Below are 25,016 nucleotides of genomic sequence, written 5' to 3'. Positions count from 1 at the left end.
TAAATAAAGATAACAGTGTATGTTCATGAGATGTTAATCATTACAGTCCAGGAACTAAACATTTGAGCTTTATTACTTTATACCACCACCTGCCAGGGAGAGAGAGAACTGCAGGCATTTATTTAATTCATCTTTTGTATCCTTACAAACCCTGAATACAATAACGAGACATGTAAAGGGAAAAGGTTTGGTATTTTGGTCTTTTCTAACTAGCAGTACCCAACTCCTTATTCGGCCAATAATAACAATAATAATAATAAAATGGAGCTATAGCAATTTTCTGCATACTTAAAGACATTTAAAGAAGGGAAAAAAACAGAACGACAAGGAGGAAAGAAATGTACCTACAAACATAAGAGACCATTCAAAAACTGAATAAAAAAAATCTATACATGTAGAGCACACAAGACAGACAACATTACAAGATACAAACTATGATTAAAATAAAGGATGCAGATGATCATTTATGACTTCATGACTGAGCCCTGTTCAAAAACCATTCTAGTTAGATCAGTGGTGCCTGAAGGAGTGGATACACTCTCCTTGCCGCATGCGACTGAAACAATTAAGACTGCACACAACACAATTAACACCTGTAGAGCATTTATTATTTTACCATGCATCATCTAACAGGATTATGCTCAACAACTACAATAATTAAGGACTTAATTCTTACCAATGACATCTCTGTGGTGTTCTCTATAGTGATTTGAGCCTGTGAATATTCCCACTCTCACCTCCACTGTTGCTCACTCACTCACACTCTCACTCTCACTCTCACTCACACACACACACACACACACACACACACACACACACACACACACACACACACACACACACACACACACACACACACACACACACACACACACACACACACACACATTGCTAGAAGTGGATATACTCTATGGAGACTAAAACATAAGTCTGGATACTCCTTATACCTGCGTATACCCTGCACTACAGTGTCAGAATCTACAATGATCCGCATCGGGAAACTCCAGATATGGATCTCCTAAACGAAAAAACTCTTCGTCACAATGCTGATAAAGGTAAGAACGCCTTACAATTTCTGTGACATGCTCGTCAGTTTATTATTAGGTGAAGGGAGTGGCTTTTGAGGGAGCACAGAGGGGCGTGGCTTTTGAGGGAGCACAGATGGGAGGGGGCGTGGCTTTTGAGGGAGCACAGAGGGGCGTGGCTTTAGAGGGAGCGCAGAGGGGAGGGGCGTGGCTTTTGAGGGAGCATAGAGGGCGTGGCTTTTGGGGGCACCGAGGGGCGTGGCTTTTGAGGGAGCACAGAGGGGAGATATTGGGAGGTGGTGGAAATCCTGTCTAATGCTGGTCCCAGTTTCTGAGTTGGGAAGTTGTTCTTCCGACTTTAGTGTGTTCACGTAGTTTCAGATTCGTAAGTCGAAATGTCCCATTAGCAAAAAAACAGGGTGGATGCCACAAAGAAGAATGTGAATGTTTTAAGTTATATTTCAGAATAAAGTTGAAGTGCAATACGTGAATTAATAAAAAGTATTCTAATTTAATATTAACCGTTACATTGCAACCGCTTGTTCATCAGGTCAGCCATGTCCATAACTATGGATAACATGTATCATTCACCCCCCTACAGTGTGTGCCAGTGATGACAATAACTAATCAATCCTATGTTGTTATCTGTACCAGGCTGTACACATGTTGATTTATGCTGTAAAAACTGTTTTTGTTTTTTTTAATGTGGTGTGATTTCTGGATTTCTGTTTTTCAGCCAGCCTCTAGTGGACACTCAAGGAACTGGAGGACTGGAGGACAATTCCACATCAGCTTCATTTTTTTTTACATTAAAGGTTGCCGGTTGGTTTACAACACAGCCGGAAAATTTCTCTGATAAGGCAAATAGCCAATTTGGTCCTGGGACCTGGGGTGGCCTATTAGATTTCAATGGGGGACTATGCCACTTCTGGCCACCCCAAAGGACACACCCCTGCTTATTAACTTCTTCTAAGGACTTAATGAAAAACAAACTTTAAGATTTCTTATCTTCAAGACATCGACATGCTCTTATGGCCTGAATGATAAATCTGACAACTATCAATTCGTCAGTCTTTATTTTAATAGCCCTAATTTATTACAAATATTATCTCAAGAGCTGTTCTATCCCGTACTCTTTATTATATTATTTACAAAGACCCAGCATTGATCCACCATGGGAAAGCACTTTCCACCAATAAGCAAAGTAGCAGTGGCAAGAAAAAACTGTCTTTAACATGCAGAAATCTCAAGCAGAAACAGACTCATGTTAAACAGCCATCTGCTGTGTCGGGCTGAGAGAGTGGGACATTTGCTATTTGTCTGCCATGAGCTATATTTATCAAGGTTGAATGGACAGGGGATATTTGACATGTCAAACACATGCAAGTGATAAGAGGGTAGTGTGTTCATGGGTGGTGCAAAGAGATAACCACATGTTCTCTTACCTTGGATACAAGGCCTTATAGTTTATGAAACTTTTCAACAACCACATGTGTGGGGAACAACCACATTCCCTTTTTTAACTGCACCCACGACCACAGCAACAATGTGACAACTGTTAATTAGACAGATTTAAAGCTACTGTTAACTGTTTTAGACCTTGAATCCATATCAGAAGTCCACTTTGTCTGCTTTAGACAACAACTGAAGAGTCCAAATCTGCCCACACTAGTTCATGCAATTTAAGTCATGTGGGCAGAAACATTTGTAATGTGATGGATATCTTTGACAACAGTTATCTGTGATTAAACAAAATGATATGACAATGTTTTGGATGTAGAATGATGGACCTGATCCTCTGTGCATAGTGAGGCTTGTGACTGTAAATATTACTGGATGGAGCCTGAGTGACGTCAACCTTCTGTTCCTGCAGGGGGCGCTGGAGGCTCATCGGCTTCAGACCTTTGTTTTTTGTACTAGGCTGTAAACATGTTTATTTAAGCTGGACACTCGACGCACTGCAGGATATTGCACTTCCATTGCCTTCATTTTTCAACACCAGAGGATGGTGCAGACCCTTACATCAATATTTAATATCATGTTTTCATTGGTTTATAATAACCAGCAGCTCAGCCATGAAATGGTTGGTGGGTCAATATCAGCACAAAGTGCTTTTGAGACTTCTTCATTCCCAAAAGAAAAGGCTGAGATTCTCCATTGAACTTCATGTTTTCTTAAGTAGACTGTAGGCTGTTTGTTTTCCACGGTGGTCAGGTTCCGAAAATCATGTCCACTCTTTCATGGACAAATTCTAATTGGAGTTAATAGGCCTACATATCAATCGCCCAGTGATTATAACATTGACTTTAAGGTATCCAGTTCTCAACAATATATATTTTATTTTATTGGAACAATGTTTTGATAATAATAAAAATCAAACGCTTCCTATGACATCTGCGATAGTCAAACTTTTATTTCTAAATAGAACTAAAACTAAAAGACATCTGGTCAAACTTTCAGAGAATACTATTGTGCCCTTATTATTTTATAGACGAGTCATATAAAAGTAATGCTTACTTGTTTTAAAACATGATGATGATATCTTGACAACTTCATGAAAACAGTGGACATGACACGGCAGGGGAGATACTGACTGACAGAGATGAGATCATTTAATAGACACCCTGTTGACCTTTAGTTAAAACCATGGATTGTTGAAGCTGACTGCATGATGTTTGACAAATATATTATAATTAAATATTTCTAAATTATTTGGTATTAATTAATATTTCACTATGACAGGGTGGACATGTCAAGCTTGTCAACATTAAATTCTGAACACAATATGATGAAATGAGAAAATATATGTGAAGATTCTTACTCTACTTGTTGTGATTCTTTTGATATTGATTGATTGATTGATTGCATCAGCCGTTTTTTTAAAAGGTGCAGTTATCTCATAATGACAGGTTGGACAGTAAGCTCAGGTATGACAAATGTTTGATGAGTCGTTCTAGCAGAGAACTTATAAAGCACAATAAAACATAAAGTATTTTAATTTGATGTCATTTAACCACTCTATAAACTCACTGAAGTAAGCAGAGCAGCGTTTGAGACATGCCACAATCAAATACAATCATTCCAGACACTTTTCATTTTACTTATATATGTGTGTTAAGATTTTGCTATGTTTAATAACAGCAAATAATTTAATTATTGTGCTAAGATGTGTATTATATATGTGAGGGATTCTGACACCAAATGCACTTTATAGTAATTTTGACCCTGAGGCATCTTTTCAGAGAGACTGTCGTGTTGGAGATCAGCGGTGAAGAAATCTGTCATTAGCTTCATGTGTGAAGACACAAACACATTCTGACAGCTGGAAATCAGCTTCAGGCTATAGTTACAAAACTGCTGGTACTAGACAGTGCAGGGAAAAAGTGGGTCAGAAAAATCCAAGACATCCTCAAAGAGGGAATATCTTGATTGTTCTGTCAGCAGAGGGCATAATGGCTAAGATAGGGCTTGATGCACAGTCACCATGAACCGACATGACACATTACAAGCTACATCAATTATGGTATAAAAAAAGTATATATCCATTTGTGTCCCCGAAGTCTGTTTGGCCTTGATCATCCCATGGAAATATCCTTATTTAATAATAAACACATTTTAAGAGAAAGAAACATGTTATATTTTAGTTTTTTATGTTTACTTTAAGATTTTTTGCATACCGTGAAACTTCAATTAATTGGTCCAGCTTTTATTTACTTCAGTTTGTGAAATGAGCCGGCCTTTATTTGGGACAGCCGTCAATACAAGACGGGCTTTTAATTATTTTCAAACAAAACTTGTGCACAGCAAAGATGAGAAGGACTAAAAGACTTTCAATCAAGATCAGAAAGTATATGTGACTGTGCACGAAGTTAAGAAATTGGTTATATGGTAAATGGACTTTATAAAGTTATTTTCTAGTCTTCTGGCTACTCAAAGTGCTTCAACACTGCAGGTCACACCTACACATTCACACACTGATGGTAGAGGCTGCTGAGTAAAGAGTCCATCAGTATTAACTCATCCATTCATACACATTCACACACTGATGGTAGAGGCTGCTGAGTAAAGAGTCCATCAGTATTAACTCATCCATTCATACACATTCACACACTGATGGTAGAGGCTGCTGAGTAAAGAGTCCATCAGTATTAACTCATCCATTCATACACATTCACACACTGATGGTAGAGGCTGCTGTGTAAAGAGTCCATCAGTATTAACTCATCCATTCATACACATTCACACACTGATGGTAGAGGCTGCTGAGTAAAGAGTCCATCAGTATTAACTCATGCATTCATACACATTCACACACTGATGGTAGAGGCTGCTGTGTAAAGAGTCCATCAGTATTAACTCATCCATTCATACACATTCACACACTGATGGTAGAGGCTGCTGAGTAAAGAGTCCATCAGTATTAACTCATCCATTCATACACATTCACACACTGATGGTAGAGGCTGCTGAGTAAAGAGTCCATCAGTATTAACTCATCCATTCATACACATTCACACACTGATGGTAGAGGCTGCTGAGTAAAGAGTCCATCAGTATTAACTCATCCATTCATACACATTCACACACTGATGGTAGAGGCTGCTGAGTAAAGAGTCCATCAGTATTAACTCATCCATTCATACACACACTGATGGTAGAGGCTGCTGAGTAAAGAGTCCATCAGTATTAACTCATCCATTCATACACTGATGGTAGAGGCTGCTGTGTAAAGAGTCCATCAGTATTAACTCATCCATTCATACACATTCACACACTGATGGTAGAGGCTGCTGTGTAAAGAGACCACCACTGAAGCAGCAGGAGCAACTTGGGGTTAAGTGTCTTGCGCACTGTCACATCGGAGATGTAGCTGCAGGAGCTGGGGATTGACAGGACGGCGACCTGCTGCACGACTACACATACCAGCATCATTCTGTCTTTGTTGGACAGAAGTTTAAGTGTGTTTTGTGTCTTCCTGCTTTTTCTCCAGACATAGATGTTTTGAACAAAGTTAACTTTCTCCTGTCTTCCACTTTATTGTCCATATAAAATATTTGTATTGGTGAGATGTTTCCTTGCCATAGGTTGAGCAAGATGTCACAATGCAAGAAGTCACAGAGTCCTACATATAAACAACATGTACTATGTATCATGTGTGTGGGGTTTCTTTTATCACAGTTAAGTCATAGTTCATGGGATCTGTACAAATCTCTATTCTGTGTCCCCCAAACAAAAAGGTGTGGGCCCTTATCATATCTGTAACAATAACATGTTTTGCGAATGGAGGAAAATAAAGATCGATAGTTGCAACATACAATCAGAAAGTGAATAAAGCATGAGGTAACAAACGTTGGTATTGCTGCTTTACTTGTTTGTTTGCTTCGGCAGCTACAACAACCTCCTTCTAACACGAGAGTATAAAAACATAAAACATTGGAAGAATGTTCCCCATGGTCCCAGATTTCATCTTCTATAGTTATAACTCAAAACCATGTATCAAACAGAATATGCAGGAGACATGATTGCTAATCATGACATTTGTAACCCTGAAATTAACATATACAGGGAGACAGGGTTTCTAACAATTAACATGGGGTCACATTCAACTCCCTCCCACAGATGCATTTAACCAGAATGCAAATTCCATTCTATTCAGCTGATTAGATCAGTCTCCATATATCTCAAATCACCACAGTGATAAGGTCCATTCAGCATGTGAGAGCAACTGTTGCGCCCACCCTCCCCCGGGGCTGTGATGTCTGTGAGCTGACCAAATGTGAGATAGGCGTGAGATAACCAAATGGTCAGCGCTCCTGTGTGTTGAAGGCTGTGTGCACAGATAGTTGTGCAACTAGTTAAGAATTTTTAATTGCAACCAAATGAGCAATATGTTTAAATATAAGCACAATTGTATTGTAGGTCTACAGTGCTTCCTGAATAGTAGTATACAATAGTGATTTTTTTTATAGGCCTAAAACCTTATAGTTCTGTGGATTGGGTTATATCTCCATGAAACAATTTGAGAGCTTGATGATAGTTCATGAAAAACAATACACCACACGTTTTCAGGTGGACTTTTCATTTAGCTGCTTTTACAGCCTATATGGTGTATGGAGCTTTTAATACACCACAGCCATTATTAATGCTACCAGTAAAACCTGAGAAACTTGCTCTCGATGACTGGTGTAAATTAAGGAGGACTTTATTTCAGTAAAGTGGAAGAGGTTAAGGCCTCTGTTTTGACGGAGCTGAGAAAGCTGACGGTGTTATATATATATATACATGTATATGCATATGGCATGAGAGATCCCTGGGCACAGAGCTACCATCTTGCCACGTTCGAGATGCAGAGGGGGCGGGGCAAAGATAAGACTGTCCACACGGCTGAATAAGCTCGACGCCTCTCGTATTCAATTGGTCTTCGAAATGATCCCGCTCCGCCCACCTTTGCGCAGCGATGTTTCCATTGGTGGATAGAGCTGTCCGTCGAAAGGAGGCGGTGTTTCTCTGAGTCTGAGTTTTATGAGGCAGGAGGCAAAATTGTGATTTCTTTTTGACTGCTGCTAGTACAGCCCTCAGCCACCTCAGTCAGTCTTCTGCTCTACCCTCCAGAGGTGACCCAGCCCCGGTAACCCCTGAGACTCGCCATGGCTTCAAAGAAAAACGCCAAAGTGCACGTAAAACCCAAAGGTGCGTCGCAAGCTTTTCTCTTTCTCTTCATGTGTGTTGCAGTAATGGAGATGCGTTAAAGCTTTAGCTTTCACTTGCAGGCCTCACAAGTTAATTAAGGGTCGGGCTAGTTCCATTCAGAGCTCCCGTCCTCCCCGTGGCTCAAATTAAAAATGTGAATTGTGCGTGCTACACGCTCAGTGCAAAGTGAGCTGGGTTAGTAGTCACGTTGTTCCATCTGGTTTTAATGTGCATGGTTCGCCTGTTTTATTCAAGCCCCATGTAGCCTGCGTGAACACGTCAACGCGGCACTTTGATATCTGCCGCTACGCAACAACGTCGCAACAAACGATTGAAGTGAAATGTATCAACGTTAAGCTACTTATTCATCATATAACACGGTAGCAGTACTTTAGTGTTCATTGAGATACCAGTTGGTAGTCTGCACTTCATGCTGGTTGACAATGGCGACTCCAGCTCATTGGGATTAGAGTCACACACCGGCTCTCACGACACAAATAAAGTTAGCCAGTGACGGTGTAGCTTCATCAGAGCTGGACGTGCAGGCCTCCCGGATCTTCAAACAGCTTTATTCTCAGATAACTTCAGGGGACATCGAGTTGTAGCAGCATTGAGTTGATTCAAACCAAGGGGGCGCAAAGGCACCCCGCCCCCAACTCAGTCGAGTCTCTGTAAATGCTCACGTGTCAATATGAGATGCCGTGGGTGGGGGTTATACGTGGCTCCTGGGGGGGCTATACGTACCCGGCCCCCGATGTATGCATTACTATCCACGGCTCCCTTTGTTGTAAAAAGCTCCGTTAGAGTCCAAACAAATGTTGCACAATGTGACGTGAATGTTTAATGACTTGACCTGCTGCTGGCTTACATCAACAAATACAATGCTACGCAAATAAGTCCTGTTTACACACGGTCCTCTACAGCCCCCACTTTTAACGCCTGCTGCTGGGGGGCTTCAAAACGCACTAGGCTAATCATAATAATGTTGAATGTAGCCTACAATTTCTTGATTTAATATGTAGGTGCAAGACTTGGGAATGATCCCATGTATATATGGATTCAAAGTTCAAAGATTCAACACGCGATGTGTGAGTAGGCCTGCAGCTTGAGTACAGTGTGTCCTTTACACACTGCACGGCACTGTGAAGTCCACACACACGCTTTAAATCAAACCATCTGAAGCACGCTTCAAATATTCCTTCATAAAATGTAAACTGTTCTAAAGGGGGCTTTTAAGTGTGTGTTGTCGCACAGACGTGCATTACCCGGCTCTCACATTTCCACACAGACTCCAGTAGTGGAGAGGGAGAAAGTGACGACGCTCATAGCTTCGAAAAAAAAGCGTCGTACCCATGATTGTAGCTTCATATGTCGAGTTCATACTCACACATTTATCAGATCAAAGGGCAGTTTGTCGTTTAAAAAACCCTGGGAACAAAATGTTCAGTTTTGTGCCTTTTCGTTGCCCCGCCCCCCACAGCCTTATTGCATGTATACACGTGTAGCTCAACGCTCTATGCTGGTGATTATGAGAGCAGCAGCAATAAGGAGAGAGAGGCTGCTTTTAGAGTGTACTAACTGACTTCTTGAAGAGGTCGGGATTTATCAAACAATATTTGTGAGTTGTGTTACGGTTACATAATGCACAGCAGCTCAGATTAGAAATGCTGACTGGATTGTGTGTCGACCATGACGAGTGATATTTAACTGAAGTGGTCTCTGACCACTGGGGGATCCTGACTCCAGCTCTGTGCTGCAGATCCTTTTTGATGTTTCTCTGCCCGGGCTTTCTCAGCATGTTGTTTCTTGTCATTTGTGTGGGTTAAAATGATTTTGATTTTTATATTTGTTGAATTTATCACAAAGTAAAAGAGAAATGTTGGTGCATTCAATATCAATTTATTTGAGTTGCATCCCATGATCAAACATCCTTTGGCACATCAAATATTTGACTTTGCTCTCCTCATAGTGAAGCCTACAAGGAGAGTGTAAACAAAGGGAATAAAGTCAAGGTGATTAGACATGCCATAAACAGTTGGGCGTATTTAGACTGACGTATCTGATGATAAGATGGTCCTATTATTAATCTGAAGACATGGGAAGGGAGTTATATTTTGTCATTATTTCTCTTTGCTTCTCCCTTATATCTGGGCCGCATATTGTATTCCATAGCTTTTGTCTTTCCTTGTTTGTCCTTTTGAATCTTCTACTGTATGTATTATCTCAATCCTCAGGCCTCCTCCCCCCCTCTCCAAAGGGCTGGAAGAATGGAAAGCTCAAAGGGTAACATCCTTGTGATGCTGTGTTGTGTTCCTTGCATTTGCAGAGTGCCTTTTTTATTAATGAAATCCCATAGATGAAAACATTTGTGTCACCATGCATGGAAGTGCTATGCTGTGTGTATCCGTGTCAGACATAATGTTCTGCCCTCCAACAAACCGCTCAGCACGCTTTCATTGTTCGTCTTACAATGTGTCATCATTGTAAGTATTGCTTTTGGTTTTGCAGGACTCCAGAGTTTTGTAGAACTTCTCTGTGATCGTTAATTTTCCAGAAACAGTTATATATTGATTATTATTTGAATTAGGGATGTTACTAGCAACTCATTTCTGAGGCGTTTAAACAGAAACTTTATTCTGATTTACAGACTAGCCCAAAAGTAAAAAAAAAATCACTCAGAAAATAGTAAATGAATGCATGAACTGTACCGTGCCTGAGCGGTCACACTGGTCAAACAAACTGGACTTTAAGGGTTAAGTGTGCTCAGGCACGTTACAGATTGCCAGTGTGACCGCGCCCTAACATCCCACAGACATACTTACATTTTGATCCCAATTTTCTCCAGAATTGACAGGTGAGAATGTGTTCATTGCCTTCTCTCTTAAAAAAATATTTCTCAGATTTTTATTGTGAAACAACCAGTAGTGCCAGCACACACGCCCCGACAGTTGGTAATTAGGTGCTGCCCTCAAAGTATTTAAGTTTCATCATTGTATGAAGAGCAATGCAGAGGCAGTAACATGCTGGCTGCATTAACTGAGTCCCATAATGGCCATAAACAGTTTACAGAAGTAAGAGGTAGTATGACACCAACCTCTCACTCTTGGATCGCCTGATGAAGACTAAAACAACAGCTGTAATTCACTGTGATTCTTCTAGATCTAACGTGACTTTAGTAGAATGATCCAGAGTTTCAGAACTGAAAGTTGACCATAAATTGTTCTTGAGGATGTTTTTTGTTGTTCAGCTTGGACTCAAACTGTTGATCCTTAAAGAACAGAGTTAGAGCTACTTAATACAGTCCTAATTTAAAAAAAAAAATCTTTATCTATAATCATCAAACCTACAGTTGTGTCTCCTGAAACATGCTTCTTTTTCTTTTGTTAGTTGATGTCAGTTAACAAAGTGCTTTGAGATGCTGTAACATCACAGTACAACCAGACGCAAGAAAAAATATTGGCAATAGAATTTTTTAACATGAGATCAAAATCACAAACATTTTTTATCATATGGCTCTCCTCTCTTGATGTTTGCGTGCAGGCTGGCAGCAGTGAGTAAACATGGTTACAGGGATGTGCTGTCACTTTGAAGCGTGCAGTATAATTTAATAGATGAATAAAATTCTAAATAGGCTCTATTTGGCTTTAAGTTGATACGGTGATAAATATTCTAGTAATTTGATACAAAACAACAAATTTAACTAAAATGTCAAAAACGAGAGAACAGCTTTTATAAAAAAATATCCAGTCCAGTGGTTTTGTAAATGTATAAAGATACATTCTCTCCAAATATAAGATGAAAAGAAAGTAAACAAAAGTCAGACAATGATGCAGAAGAATTCACCACACTGCAGAAAACTGAGTCAATGCCCACAGAGCCCTGTGCACTGGATGTGTGTCGATCAGCTCACTTGTTATCAACCTTTTTTTAAACTGGCATTTACCAAGTAGGTGTGGCTCAGGATGCAGGTGGTGCTGCTTAACTCGTTGTTAATGTTGTTTTTTTAAAGTTAATATTTTGGGCTGCACCTTCCTCTGTAGTCTGTATGTTCTCCTGCCTTTTCTTTATCAACAAGTAGAGAACATCTTTCATTTACAAATATGTAGTTAACCTTAACTACTAACAGTTTCTTCTCATAAACTTGCCCTCCTTCTTCACACTCGGTCCTGCCTTCCTCTTGACTCTATCACAACTGCACAAACAGATCCACAATACCCTACAGTTTGATACTTTTTCATCCCAGTTTATGCCGTTGCTACCACTGAGTGAATGTTTCAATGCAGCGTGATTCAGTTCTCAACACTTCTTTATATTATTTAATGCCTTAACCTTCTGTGTTTCTGCTCCCGCCTTTTTCCAAATGCTACCTTTTTAAAAGATGTTCGGCTGACTGTTACACTTTCAATCACTGAAACTCTAAATGAAGTGTCGTTATGTGCACAGTTAAGAGTTGATAAAGGTAAACATTCCAGTGGGTACAAGATATTCAGAGTGAGTTCTTTGCCTAATGTTTACTCATGAATGGCTCTAAAGGTCACAGGAGTGATGAGAGGTGGTGGATCATTTGTAATGTCTGCATCTCAACCTGGACTAGGTGTTCTGACGTATTTCACCATCACCAAACAGGGTTTAACCCAGAAGTCCAAAAGTAAAGAGTTGAGTGTGTACGAAACAAACAGAGCTGTAAAGTTTCACCAATTTGACTTACAATCACTTTGCCACTTGTTAACTTCTTAGCGAGGTCAACCAGAGGAAGGTCAGATAATAACTAACTTAAAGGGGAAGTTTACAGCCATCAATTAATGGATTCTCCCCCATTTCTTGTACACTGGGACCAGACTGAAGTCCAGTGAAATGGCCTCGCCTCGCTTTCACCATAGCTCAACTGACCTGAACATGTAAACATACTGAATTTTATCCAAATGAAGAAATGACACATGATCATTTAATGCCTTCAACCAAAATGAGCTAGAAACAATTTTCAGTGTTTTTTTTTTTTTTTTTAATTAAAGGAAAGCCTCCCTCTCTGCTGCTTGAAGTTAAAAACTGGTTGGCAAAGAGCTTTGTAACAATCCTATTAACTGAACTCTACTTCAACAAACAGCTTTGGCTAATACTTGTGACTTCTGCAGATTTCTGACAACAAAGCCAGGATTTCTCTCCTGTGTTCATAGTCATCACAGATACTGGAATAATGAAGTGAGTGACTGCCCTCCATTTGTTTGGATCACAGATTATATTGAGCTGTACCTCCAGTCAGAAATATACCTGTGTGCTGCCAGAGGAGCAAAAAGGCAACATTATGTAATAACTGATCATTTTATGGATTTGGCTCAACGTCAGTCACTGAACCCTCATTTGACCAGCGTTGCTCTCTCATCATCGTCGTCACTTCTACTGCCTCACTGTGTGAAAGCAGCTGTTTTATTCCACTTTCTAAAAGGTTTGGGGTCCATTATAATTTGATGGTGCATGTTGAAGACTAGAGGGAAGAGAGGCATGTTTAAAGGCGGAGCAGAGCAGCCCTTACATAAGTGCTAAGAGGAGTAACTCAAAGTGAACAATGTGTACTGTGCCTTACACAGAGGAGCGGCTTCAAGACACTTTCATTTGTTTGGAAGAGAAGTCTTTAGGTGTGTGTGTGAGTGAGTGTGCATGAAGTTAGTTTGAATCAGCTTCTGTAGTGATATAACAATGGAGTGTGTAGAAGCACAGCTGGGTATGTTACTGCATGGTTTTCATGTTTCTGCACTTGATTTTTTTGGGAATGAGTTGCTGTGTATTGCATTTGATGGCTTTCTATTCCTCTTATGTTTGTAAGAAATGTTTTTATTATACCCGACCTGTACAGTTCTTAATGGTGTTCTGTTTAGAGTAGCAGGTGGTTAGCATTAGCCTTTCATAGCTCATTTGTGTGAACCACAGCAAAGATTGGGTTGAAAATTGTTTTAAAAACATTTTTAAAGAAGGCAGCAGGAGTTTTGAAAAGTTATACTTACAGACTGAATGTTACGCTCTACAATTTGAAGGCAGCCGTTTATGCAGTCTTTAGCTTTTGTTACACTTTGAAGGGGTGTAATCTCTTCTATAATCTTAAATTGTCCAAAGGGAATCAAACCTGTTGACCCTGTTGTCACTAACCCACCCTTTCACATTTGCAATGCAGCTATTTGTAAAAGCAATGACATGAATGTGCAAACCTGAATTTCTTGTTTCACCTGTGACAAGATGAGAAATTGTCTCCAGTAACTTTTTTACCAGAAGGACTCTGCTCTAGCATCAGGCACATGAGGAAGGCAGGTGTGCTGCAAACCATTTTGACTGAGTCTCCAGTGTTGAGCTCCTCTCAGAGGGACTGTCAGCTGCTGCTATCATAGTTGAACATATTCACAGTGTAGCTGATAGATTTCCACCTGAATTCTGTATTGCTACACAGACAATGATGAGGGACACTAATAGCGGTGAGTATCAGACTTCAAACATAGAATTTTGAGATTTCAGTTTTTGCTGATTATGTTGCCTCTGAGGACAAATTATGAGGTGTGACGTTTCCTTTAGTACTCTGATAATCTGGATTTAGTAATCCTGATCCTGGATAGAAAATAATGAGAACCAAATCTAGATCATTCTTTATCTTGATGAAATATAATGTATAACAGGGGTTAGGGCAGAGATAAACTTTAATTTAGTTCATAATTATGTTAAACCTCTGTGTTCATCCTCTCGGGTTATTCTGTCACCAGGTAGTGACTTTTTGTCAGTTGAACCCAGGATTGTGAAGCTCCTCCAGCAATTAAAAATTAAAAAAGCACATTTGCTTTTGATATAATAAAAATATTGGTACTTGGCGACCATGAGACGATATAATTTTTTCTTCTCCCACCTCTAAGCTGTAGCTGTGGAGTTGGACTGTGGACACTTGTTTCATATTGATTCAATGATTCATATTAAAATTTTGAACTAATTTTGTGTTTATTTACCCTTTTTTATATTTCAGTTAAATTGAAGCATAATAACTCAGTTATTGAGTAACTCTTTGAATCTGGCAGTGCCCTATCCGTCCTTTCTTCCCCCTCTTTGTGTCAGGACCAGCTGGTCTAACAGCACTATAAATAGCTGTCTTTGACCTCCAGAGTTATATCGGGATCGAAGAAAAAAACAAAGTGACTGAGCGGGTACTATGCTGATAGAAGAGGGGCGGGGCAGAAGTAAGGACAGAGGAGAGTTGAAACGAGAAGGCAGTGCTACCCTTTCTCTCCGAGTTAGGGCTGCATTCTATCTCTGGTGCCGGTTTACCTCTTACTCAGTAAATTGGCGAGCCAAGCCGTCACTCGGCAATGATGGGGGATCCAGCGACCCTGACCCAGTCTACAATTCCTCCAGTGATCACGGCGCTCCCAGAGGTGATTGCTGGGGAAATGCAAGGTGAAGAACGATAAGGTTATAGAGTGACAAGTGAGCTGAGAAGGATATGTGGAGGTCATTGTGTGGGCCATGTGGTTTTGGCTGGAAGGAAATTGAATCCCAAGTTAACTGTTTGCAGGTCTGAAAGCAGGTATAGTTACCCACAAAGCTGTGAATCTATTTTGTTTTATCATTTGGAGGTCTGGCTGTACGATAAGTATCATGACACGAACAGAATGAATCAATATTTTTGTGCTAGATGCAACAAGCCTCTGCAATATGAGAATGTGCTGCCTCTTATGAGCTCTGTATGCTTGTTTCTGTGATGTTTCCTTTCTGTTCCAGTTAAACTTGTTTCTTTAAAATGAACGTATCAGTTGCTGAAGAAAGCTCAAGACCCTTCGATATACTAACTCTATAACAAATGTTGTTTTGTGCACTGATTCAGATTTGATTAATAACATAGTGAAACATCACCTGGAGCCTGTTTATCATGACTACATTATGCTGCAGTTTTAAATTCACGTCTTATTGGAGAAATATCAAGAACAGGGTTAAAGTAAAATGCAGCACGTTTTACCCTCTTTACTATTTTACCAAGCTGTTCTTTGTTGTCAAGCTAGAATAAAAAAAACTGCCGTAAGTCAGATTTCTCTCAAAATAATTTTCCCGCATGTTGATATTTAAGAGAGGTATATTCATATTGACACTATATGCTGTTACTTTGAGCACTATGCTATTTTTCAAATGTCAGAGTTTGACGTAAGACCATGTAGCTGACTGCACCACCTGTTCATTTCCCTTGCCACTATTTTCTCCCATCATCCATTGTGGGATGCCATCGCACCCCAGGAATAGCTTCTTGGATGTGGTTGATTTGTCTCTGTTTTTATCACCTCTGTGCCGGTCCCCAGAGCCAGTCCTGAGGCTTAAAGGCAGACCCAGCGCGTGTAATGTGATACCTAACAGATTTCTGGAATTCAAGTTTAAAATACAACCTTTTATCTTGTTCCTTCTGCTTAGAGGGTAAATAGTGTTCATATTTTATTCTAGCCCAGCAAGAGATGCTTAAATTCAGGGTCAACTTTGCATGGCTCTAAAGGTGCACATGAAAAAGAGAATATTTTACTGTATCTACTGCAAGCCAACGCAGCCCTGATGTGTGCAGATCAAAAATGGCTGAAAATCAGGACTAATCCCCCCCTTCCTCTTGTGTGAACACAGCAGGTCATAGTCAGGAACATTCAAGACAAGTGAGCAGGTCGATGACCTCTAAATCAGCAGTGTGAAACTGGTGGGATCTGTGTGTACAGAACAAGGCTGCTTCCTTCTTCTTCTGATTGTCGGACTGCTCTTTTCCTCTTTCTTTGAAATAATGTCCAATCACATGTAGCACTGGTATAAAGGCAAACACTCTCACTATAGCACAGGGATAATCTCCTGTTTAAAGGGACACTTGTGAAAGGGCGTCTCTGGAAAATGTCAGGGGGAGGCTGCTCTGAAATCTTCTACAAATTGTCAGGTATGGATGTGTGAAGGCGCCTCTAGTGGTCTCCAGTATATATTGATCTTACAGTGAGTGAAGCAGTGACTGAGAGAGAGCTTTATATTTTTACAAAGGGAACAAATGCCTCGGGTGTAAAGAGGTATACTGCCAAAATAAGAGCATCAGCATGTAATCGATCAAGTTTGTCATTGACTCTGTCTTGTGTTATAGACGGTACTAAAGCCCAATCAGCCAATAAGAATGGGAAGAAGGCAGACTCTGGGTCCAGCAGCAGTGGCAGCTTCTTCACCTGGTTCATCGTGCTCGCCCTGCTGGGTGTCTGGACATCGGTAGCGGTGGTGTATTTCGACCTGGTCGACTATCAGGGAGTCCTTGGTGAGTATCCAGTGCAACAAACACTCATTAATTTGACTAAAGAATGTATTCTTTTCCTCCCACTTTAAGAATGGTTACTAGTTGTTGTTTTGTTTTTTTATCTCCACTTGCTTTTAAATCTTGTGTTCACAAATGTGTAAACCTCCTATCTGTTCATGAAACAAACCTAAACCCAGAGAACCATCAAACCATTATTTTTAACGTTGTATGAACACTAATTTAAATGGAAAGTCATGACATCAACCTAATTCCACCCTGTGTCTCTCTTATGCTTGTAATTATTATTTACCAATTCTACCTTTTTAACTGGTAGAAACCTAGTATGAAAAAGAGCGTGTGTTCAATAGATTCAGCGGGTTTGCTCCACTGTTCAGCATGTGATAGTGACAGTGGGGAAAGCTGGGTGGTTATCTGTGAGTCGACTATTTAACTGACACCAGACAAAACAATCAACCTACAGGGCCAAAGCTCCCTGGATCCCTAATAATGATCAATATGATTATTATTGATTACTTTTGCCTTTTTAAAGTTCGTATGCGTGTGGTTGAGTTAACACTCCTTAATTAACTTTCTAATGTGTACAGCCTGCAGGTGCACTCCAATGTGCTACTGTTGACTTTCTTAAATGAAATAATGCATTCAGGCCAGTCAACAAGTATTTGCCTTCACACCTAAACATTGTATTTTGATTGATTGAATTGTCCATAACCATAAGAATCTGTTCTGCAGTGGACTGTATGAACCTGAAGGATCATGGCCGTTTTATTGCTTAGTTAACTGTGGTTGGGTCAGAGAAAAGCCGGGATGTCAATTTCACGGCTTCACCTGCCAGATCTTCAGTGCATGTTGTTGTTGTTTCAAATGACTGCACAATGCCTAATATACAGTCAGTGGGCATGCTCACTACCTGGCTAACAGTGTGCTTTTACTATTAATGTTATTATTGTTATAATAAGTGCTACAAGTAACACTCACAAATCAATAGAAAGGGTGAAATGCCCTCAACAAATGATGTTGTTGTTGTGTATTAATTGAACGTTGGGATCACTTGGCATAGTAAGATTCTTGCTCTTCTATTAGCCAACAAGGAGAATGGAAATATTTAGTGTTGAAAACAATTAATCCACATCAACAGAATCAGTTGAAGTACAGGGGCTTCTTGAATTAAGCCATGCGCTGCCTGAGTTAGCCTGCTGGTAGTTTCCCACTTGTGTGCTGTCCATTGGGCCATCAGCATGTGACACAGCATCAGTATGAACAAATGACTGACAAATGAATGCCTTCATAAATAAACTGGTGAAATTCAAAGTAACATTGAAGTTCCACTTTTTTCTCTGCAATGCTTTATCAAGAATAGGCTATCAAATTGTAATGAGCATGCATATATATATGTATATGTGTGTGTGTACATATCAGACCTAGTAAAGGATACAAACGGTGTAGCTATCAAAGTATAACTTTCATCATATATTTTTGTTTTACTTTTTGATAATTAAACGATTGCACTTTGCTAACAGTTGATTTTCATGAACCAAGATTTAACTCACTTCTGTTGGTTGTATTTTTTCTCTGTGGCATGTGAGCCATAAAAACCTACCTCTTCTTTAATGCACGCTTCTGTTATATGCATGTGTCTGTCTAGGATCACAGCAGCACTCTTCTACACCTGAAATGAAAAATGTTGAAGAATCATCTCTAAATGTGTCTTTTATTAATACATGAATTATGAAGCTCTGTCGACCTTTCTGATGTAATTTGTATGTTTTGTGTTTGCATGCAGACAAGGCTAAAGGCTTACAAATTAACCTGTCTGAGGCCTTGCAAGGTAAAAAATCACTGGGAATATTTGTCTTACACCATGTATGAACATTATGTTTTCTTCTGTCATCGTCTATCTTTTAAGACCCCCCCCACCCCCTTTGAGCCCTGAATCTGAAAATAATTAGGGGAATCGGTTCTCCAAAAATCTGAAACTAGTTGAAATAAATTTGTTTTGAAATGAAGTATTTGAGAAATGGTTTAGATCCAGGGCTCTAGTCTTGCCTCATGTCCATCCCATCCATTTGGCCTTGTTACCCTTTAGTTCCCAGCAGCGTTGATACTGTCAGTCTGAATGAAGATCACATCTTGGTGAAAGACGTTCTAGTTCAAACATCCATACCTCTGTCATTTCCTGTTCCATCCCCCCTTTCCCCACTGTCCCCTATTTTAGCCCTTCTTTTAACCTGTGCCCTCGTTAATCTGTTTAAACATGTGTAATAAACCAGTATGTTCACTCTTTTGAATTGGTCAAGTAGATTAATTGGGCAGTGTAGATAGTATTGTTGCTCTACAATTCCTTTTCCCAAATATCTTTCACTTTTTTTTTTGGCCAGTGAAAATGTAAGAATGTTAAAGCCCTTTTCAAATAAGCGCAGAACTCGGGGCGAGCTGAGTATGTGAACGCAAACGGCTGAATTCTTCGTCAAAACTTAAACCATAACTCTTCCTACAAGCTCACTGAAAGCATTTGCCAGGTGAAGTGAGGCTGATGTGAGAACACTAGGAGGGGGGTGATGGCGTTTATATCCTGCGATCATAGACAGTCTAGCTATCGATCTCATGCGTTTAATTAAACAGCTTTGTTCTGTTTTCTGGTCATTCTCAGCTCTTTTGTTGATTCCATGAAATGTGGAACTACGTGTAGCATTGCTTTAAAAATCAAATATTCTCATTATAGTGTCTGTAGCAGAGTCTTCTCTGTCATGCCTGGCCTCGTGAAAAACACCAGCCTGTTGGGTGAATATGTGAACAACAAACTCAAAGATTTCCAATGCATCGTTGTTCCGTATCACACTTTGCAGACAATGTCGTGGTACTCGATCACAGTTTGCTGTGAATTGAGGCCCTTGTAAGTTGTCCAGCTGGATGTCTACTTTAATATGGTTGGAAAGAGTTGGCACGTTCTGCTATGCGAGTTATTGACCAGGAAAGGTGGAATCTGTAAATTTTCATCTTCACCAGAGCAGACCATAGGCTCTCTTGTCAAGACCTTTATAGCCCCGTTTCCACAGAGTGGTCCGGTATGGCTCAGTACAGTTGGGTTCGGTAAAGCCTGATCCTGTTTGCGTTTCCACAGCCAACCATAGTTACCGTACTCTTTTTTTGGTAGGCGGCGTGTAAGCTGGATGCTGATAGCCACGTCAGCTACGTAATAGCGTGACATCATAGCAGTGCGACACAGTATACCCCACTAATAAATTCAACGAAGAAGAACGCGACACAGTAAACAACAAGCAACAATGGAGGACATCCAGCAGTTTGTGATCTTTCTCATCGGCTTTTGGTTCTTTGTTACAAAAAGCAATGAAGCTTTGTTTCAGATGTGGCCGCGAGGAAAAATACAGCCATCCTTTATTACCACTGTCAAACAGGAAGTGATGATCCTTGCGACCAATCAACGGACGGCCGTGTTTAGCTCCAGCTTTTAGGGTCGGATCGGTAGACTTGGCACCCCAACAGAAGGGTAGCAAAAAGTAGGACGGTATGGGATGGTAATTTGGGGACCTTTCCCGACTTTTGATAGTGGACGTCACAAAATGCGTGACGAACTGAACTGAACTGCTTGGTGGAAACGGGGCTTATGACTTCTCAGAGATTTCACAAAAGTTTCTCAGAATCAACCTAAATTGTTCTGTTTCGTCTGGTTTTTAGAAAACGTCCCGCTATTTCTTTGTTGAGATGTTCTTACTTGATGTGGTTGAACAGTTTGATCCCAGCAGTGACAAAAACAATTACTTAATGTGAACTTCTGCTCTTACGCATTTGCCCCCAAAAGACTTAAGTTGCTGCTATAAAAGCCATGTCAGGTGATCTACTGGACCAACTCTGAGACTTTGTGAACCTACTGGACAACTATGAATACCAACATGTTAAGACCGGGCCCAGGTTAAAATAAATACTGGATTTCAGCTAAAGGAATTCACCAAGCCTCCAGCTCATTGTGACTCATTTGAATAAAGAGCATAATTCCTTAGTTTGAATTAAAGATGAGTTTGCTCATTCAAAGACATTAACACACTGTAATATCTGGTCATTAGTGACCTGTCACTTGCTTGCTTGGTGCATTTCTTTAACCGTCTGTCATGTTAAACGATGCATGTAAATGTACAGTGATCAGTGTGTCCTTGTAGTACTGAGAAACACTAAGCCTACATGTGTGTTTGTTGCTGCTGTAGGTAAACTGGTGGCATACGATACAGATGGCGATGGTGATTTTGATGTCGAGGATGCTAAAGTTCTGCTAGGCAAGTTAATCTACCTCTAATTTACAGCTAATGTCAGTTGTTTGATATTAGTTGCTTGCAGAAAGTGAAGCATCAACGAACATCGGAGTATTTTCCCTTTTAATTACTTTTATTGACATGGTTTCTCATCTTCTGACTCATGACTCTGTCAGAACAGATATTATGAGTTGACTCTTTCTGCAGGCGACCAATGTCACAGAATCATAAATGTGTTTTTCTAATATTTGAATTGAATGGCAATTTGGGGTTTCTTTTGCATGACTTACACTTGTCGAGCTGACTTGTTTCCCACAGATGGTAGTGTTACTATAGCATGGTGTGAATTTCTTCAAACTGTGTTCAATTTTCAATCCAAAAAATAATACATAAACTTGTTTCACGTGGGTTGATAGTCCACCATTTAAAGTCTACGCAAACCCCCCTGCTTGACTTAGTTTTAGATTTAGATATTTACCGTCTACTGTTAAAACTAGTTCTGGCAGTTATGTTCTCACAGAAACGTTCAAAGAGGCGTTAACAGAAATCCCCACTCTCATCTGCTCAACTTGCTTTGTTTTGTCTGCGCAGCCTCTTTCATTCACCTCTTCTTGTTTACGTCTGGTTAGTGAAATTATCCATTCACATTGAGTTTTATAAAGTTGCCCGTTGCGGCGCTCCTTTTTTTTTTTTGTAACTTAGGACGTATGTCTGAAACGGTATTTACCGACTGACATAATACAGGCAGAAGTAAAGTGCAGCTTGCTGTGTAAACTACTCCAGGGGAGCTGTGTATAGTGAGTTTCAATCGGTTTCTAGACTTCTAAATGACAGTAGATTGGTTTACAGATTAGAGAACTTGCAGTTTAGAGGCGTCTCCAATAATAGGAGTTTACTTTACTTTAGATTTTTAACCAGCAGACATCAGTGTGTTTGTGTGTTTCTCTGCTTTGTGTGCTTTTTGACATCCTTCTCATGACATCAGGTATGTGAGGGATTGAGCATCATTCATTGCAAACCATGAATAAGTTAAACAGACAATATGGATTCTCTTGGCAGCCCGTCTCATATGCTTAATATTCATACTAAGCATGATGTCACATTGAGTATGTAGTGTGTTATGAGTTCATATTAGGCAATAACTGCAAAGGTGTTCAACAGATTGGCCATAATATTTTAGCATCCTGGAGTTCACTCATCATACTCAAACCATCCCATAATGCATTGCGGCTACTCAGGGGATCGCACAGCCAACTGCACAAATAAAAGTAACCAAGTTTTAGTTGTGGTCAGATGATCATCAAAGTAATGTCCACATGTATGTAATATTCTGTAGCCTGGAGCTAGCTTATTCAACGTAGCTTGTAGCGGAATTGAGTGAAAAGTCAAGTGACTTGGAAAGGACATGTGTTACGTTTTGAACGGCGTACTAAAGTTAGGGTCACTATGCTATAGGGCTAAGATTAAAAAAAGTTGCTTCACTTGAACTGGGAAATTTCATTGAAGAATTTATAAAAAATCCATTCTTGAGTTGCGGCCTGACAGTTGGTTTGCGCACCGCCTGTGTTGTAGGTCTACGGGACGACATTCGGCTTCTCTCCCACATCACCTTACCCCCTCACTCTGTCCCTGACTCTATTCACTGTTCTGTTTCTCTCATGAAGGCATAAGAAGCTAAACAATACATCTTTCAAAAAGGTTGTTTTCCCTGGCATCCAAACTGTGACGTCATAAGCGTTTTTACAGAAGACTTTCACACCCAACAATCTGAGAGAAATCAGAAATGTGTTAATTAATGGGATGTAAAAATTGCGATATAATGTCAGCGAGGGGGGGGGGGATCTCTGTCTGTCTGTGTCGCTCTCTTTTGTCTCATGTAAGACGGCAAGTATCCCAACTTGATGAAACTGGAGATTTGCGCCCTTTTTAGTGATTAGGTTTGTCTATACATGCTCCTGTAAAAAAAAAACATCTTGGGTAACGACAGGGCAATGCTGCAGCTAAATCGAACAGTTCAATCTACTTTACTCATTTTGAGGAGAACAAACATTTCATAATGCTATTTTTGTATGGATTTGAAAGGAAATGGTTTCTTCCTTTTTTCAGTCTAGGGCTGTCTCCATATGATAAGTGAGCTAAACTCTGTAGTGGGTATATCGTCAGTAACGAGAGCTGATCAATTATGGTTCTATAGACATTCTAATATAAAATTACAGATTTTCACAAGTGGCTCAGGACGGCACCATGTATTTGTTGGTTATCATGTGTAGACAGCCTGACTTTAGTCACTGACATAAAAGCCTGAGTAGTTCCCTAGCTGCCTAACCTGCGCTTAAACTTCTCTTACCTTCTCCTCTTATTTCTTTCCCTTCTGCTCTCAACCCTGCTTCATTTCATCTTTATTTTTGCCATTATTTTCTTCCCCTTTTTCCTGCCTTCTTGAATTTTTTCCCACATCCTTTTTCCACACTGTTCCATCTCCGTCACTTCCAAACATCGTGCTCCCAAACCTCCCCTTCATCACCCTTCGCCTCCATCCCTCATCCCCTCTTGTTTGCGTAGGCCTGACCAGTAAGGGCGATGGTCAGGGTGAATCGGAGGTTCTGGATTGGTTAGAAGAAGTGGAGGAGAGCGGAACTGATTGGTTGAACGGTTTCTTCACATTCCTATACGGTCTGATTAACCCCCTGGAGTACTTGGAGGAGGATGAGCGCAGTTACTCAGGAGGAGACCTGGAGGCGCGGGAGGAGGACGAGGAGGACGAAGATGAGGACAGGGTCAGAAGAAGAGACACCAAAGATGATGGATCTCAGGGCCAGAAGATAGTCATAGTCGGCCTTCAGAACCAATAGCCACAGTACAACTGCTGCATCCAAATCTCCTTCAGATGCCTATAAATCCAACAGCCAAAGTGTTGGGAACAGTTTTTACAGGATGAACTGTCTTTGGCAGGTATTGGAAACTTAACCAAGCCAGGAGCTTTAGGTTTGAATATCTCCTCTCTGATGTTGTTATATGGCCAATCCATCCCAGGCTCTAACTACTGGAATCTCTTCACATCGGACAGAGATGTCCTTTTTTTAAAAAAAGTTTTCCATGATGTCAATTCCTTTACTCAAATGGACATGGTTGTATGGACAAGAAACTCAGGAACACTTCAGAAATACTGTATTTAAACTCTTTTGTAGAATCTTTTATAACATTGTTTTTAGCACAAAGTTGGAAAAGCCAGCAACATTGAATAACACAAAATGCTAAGATGATTTGCACTTTCTCAGCTGCTCGCCGACATGTTGTCTTTTCCTGTAGCTACATGTAAGATATTTACACTAGAATATAAGATAATAAGCACGATTTCTTACTTATTGAATCCTCTGTTAAATTTAAGTGTATTGTTGTTTTACTGTATTTATAACTTGTGGTCTGTACCTTGATAAGGATAAAAGTGTGTAAATATACCCAACATGCACTGCACTTGAATGCTTTCTGAACATCCAGACCACATCATTAAGGTTTCTAGGATGGATCTCAAATGGAAAGAAGAATTCTAACATGATGTCGCATTGATACAGTCTTCAAATATTCATAGCTCGTTCAGGTGTCTGAGTCAGGCTCTTCCTGCTCCCTGCTAGAAAGTCTCTACTTTCAACGATGACTTTTAAAGAGGCTTGTTGTATCCAAAGTGGACGTGGACACAGATGATGACTAGTCCCTTGGGACACAAGGGCACAGATAGCTGTTAGCACTGTGAGG

At 40.2% G+C, this 25,016-nt stretch overlaps 1 protein-coding gene across 7 annotated transcripts in view; it reads left to right on the top strand.

Moving 5' to 3' along the window:
* Window positions 1-7,544: 7,544 nt before the first annotated feature.
* Window positions 7,545-25,016, top strand: part of asph (aspartate beta-hydroxylase) — a 31,869-nt gene continuing 14,397 nt past the window's right edge. The window contains exons 1-5 of one of the 7 annotated variants that reach the window (XM_065954393.1): window positions 7,586-7,715; window positions 9,950-9,998; window positions 16,837-17,001; window positions 18,782-18,826; window positions 21,219-21,287. In XM_065954393.1, coding sequence (XP_065810465.1) covers window positions 9,983-9,998; window positions 16,837-17,001; window positions 18,782-18,826; window positions 21,219-21,287 — 295 coding nt within the window. In that variant the 5' untranslated portion in view covers window positions 7,586-7,715; window positions 9,950-9,982. Of the gene's footprint in view, window positions 7,716-9,949; window positions 9,999-13,290; window positions 13,435-14,950; window positions 15,141-16,836; window positions 17,002-18,781; window positions 18,827-21,218; window positions 21,288-25,016 lie in introns of those variants that run through there. The other 6 variants (XM_020630214.3, XM_029276732.2, XM_065954391.1 and 3 more) reach the window with 6 other exon arrangements.

The sequence above is a fragment of the Labrus bergylta genome, chromosome 4 (genome assembly GCF_963930695.1).
Source record: "Labrus bergylta chromosome 4, fLabBer1.1, whole genome shotgun sequence".
Taxonomy (NCBI): Eukaryota; Metazoa; Chordata; class Actinopteri; order Labriformes; family Labridae; genus Labrus; species Labrus bergylta.
Note: the sequence above shows the minus strand (reverse complement) of the source record. Positions and strands in the feature narration are given on the sequence as shown.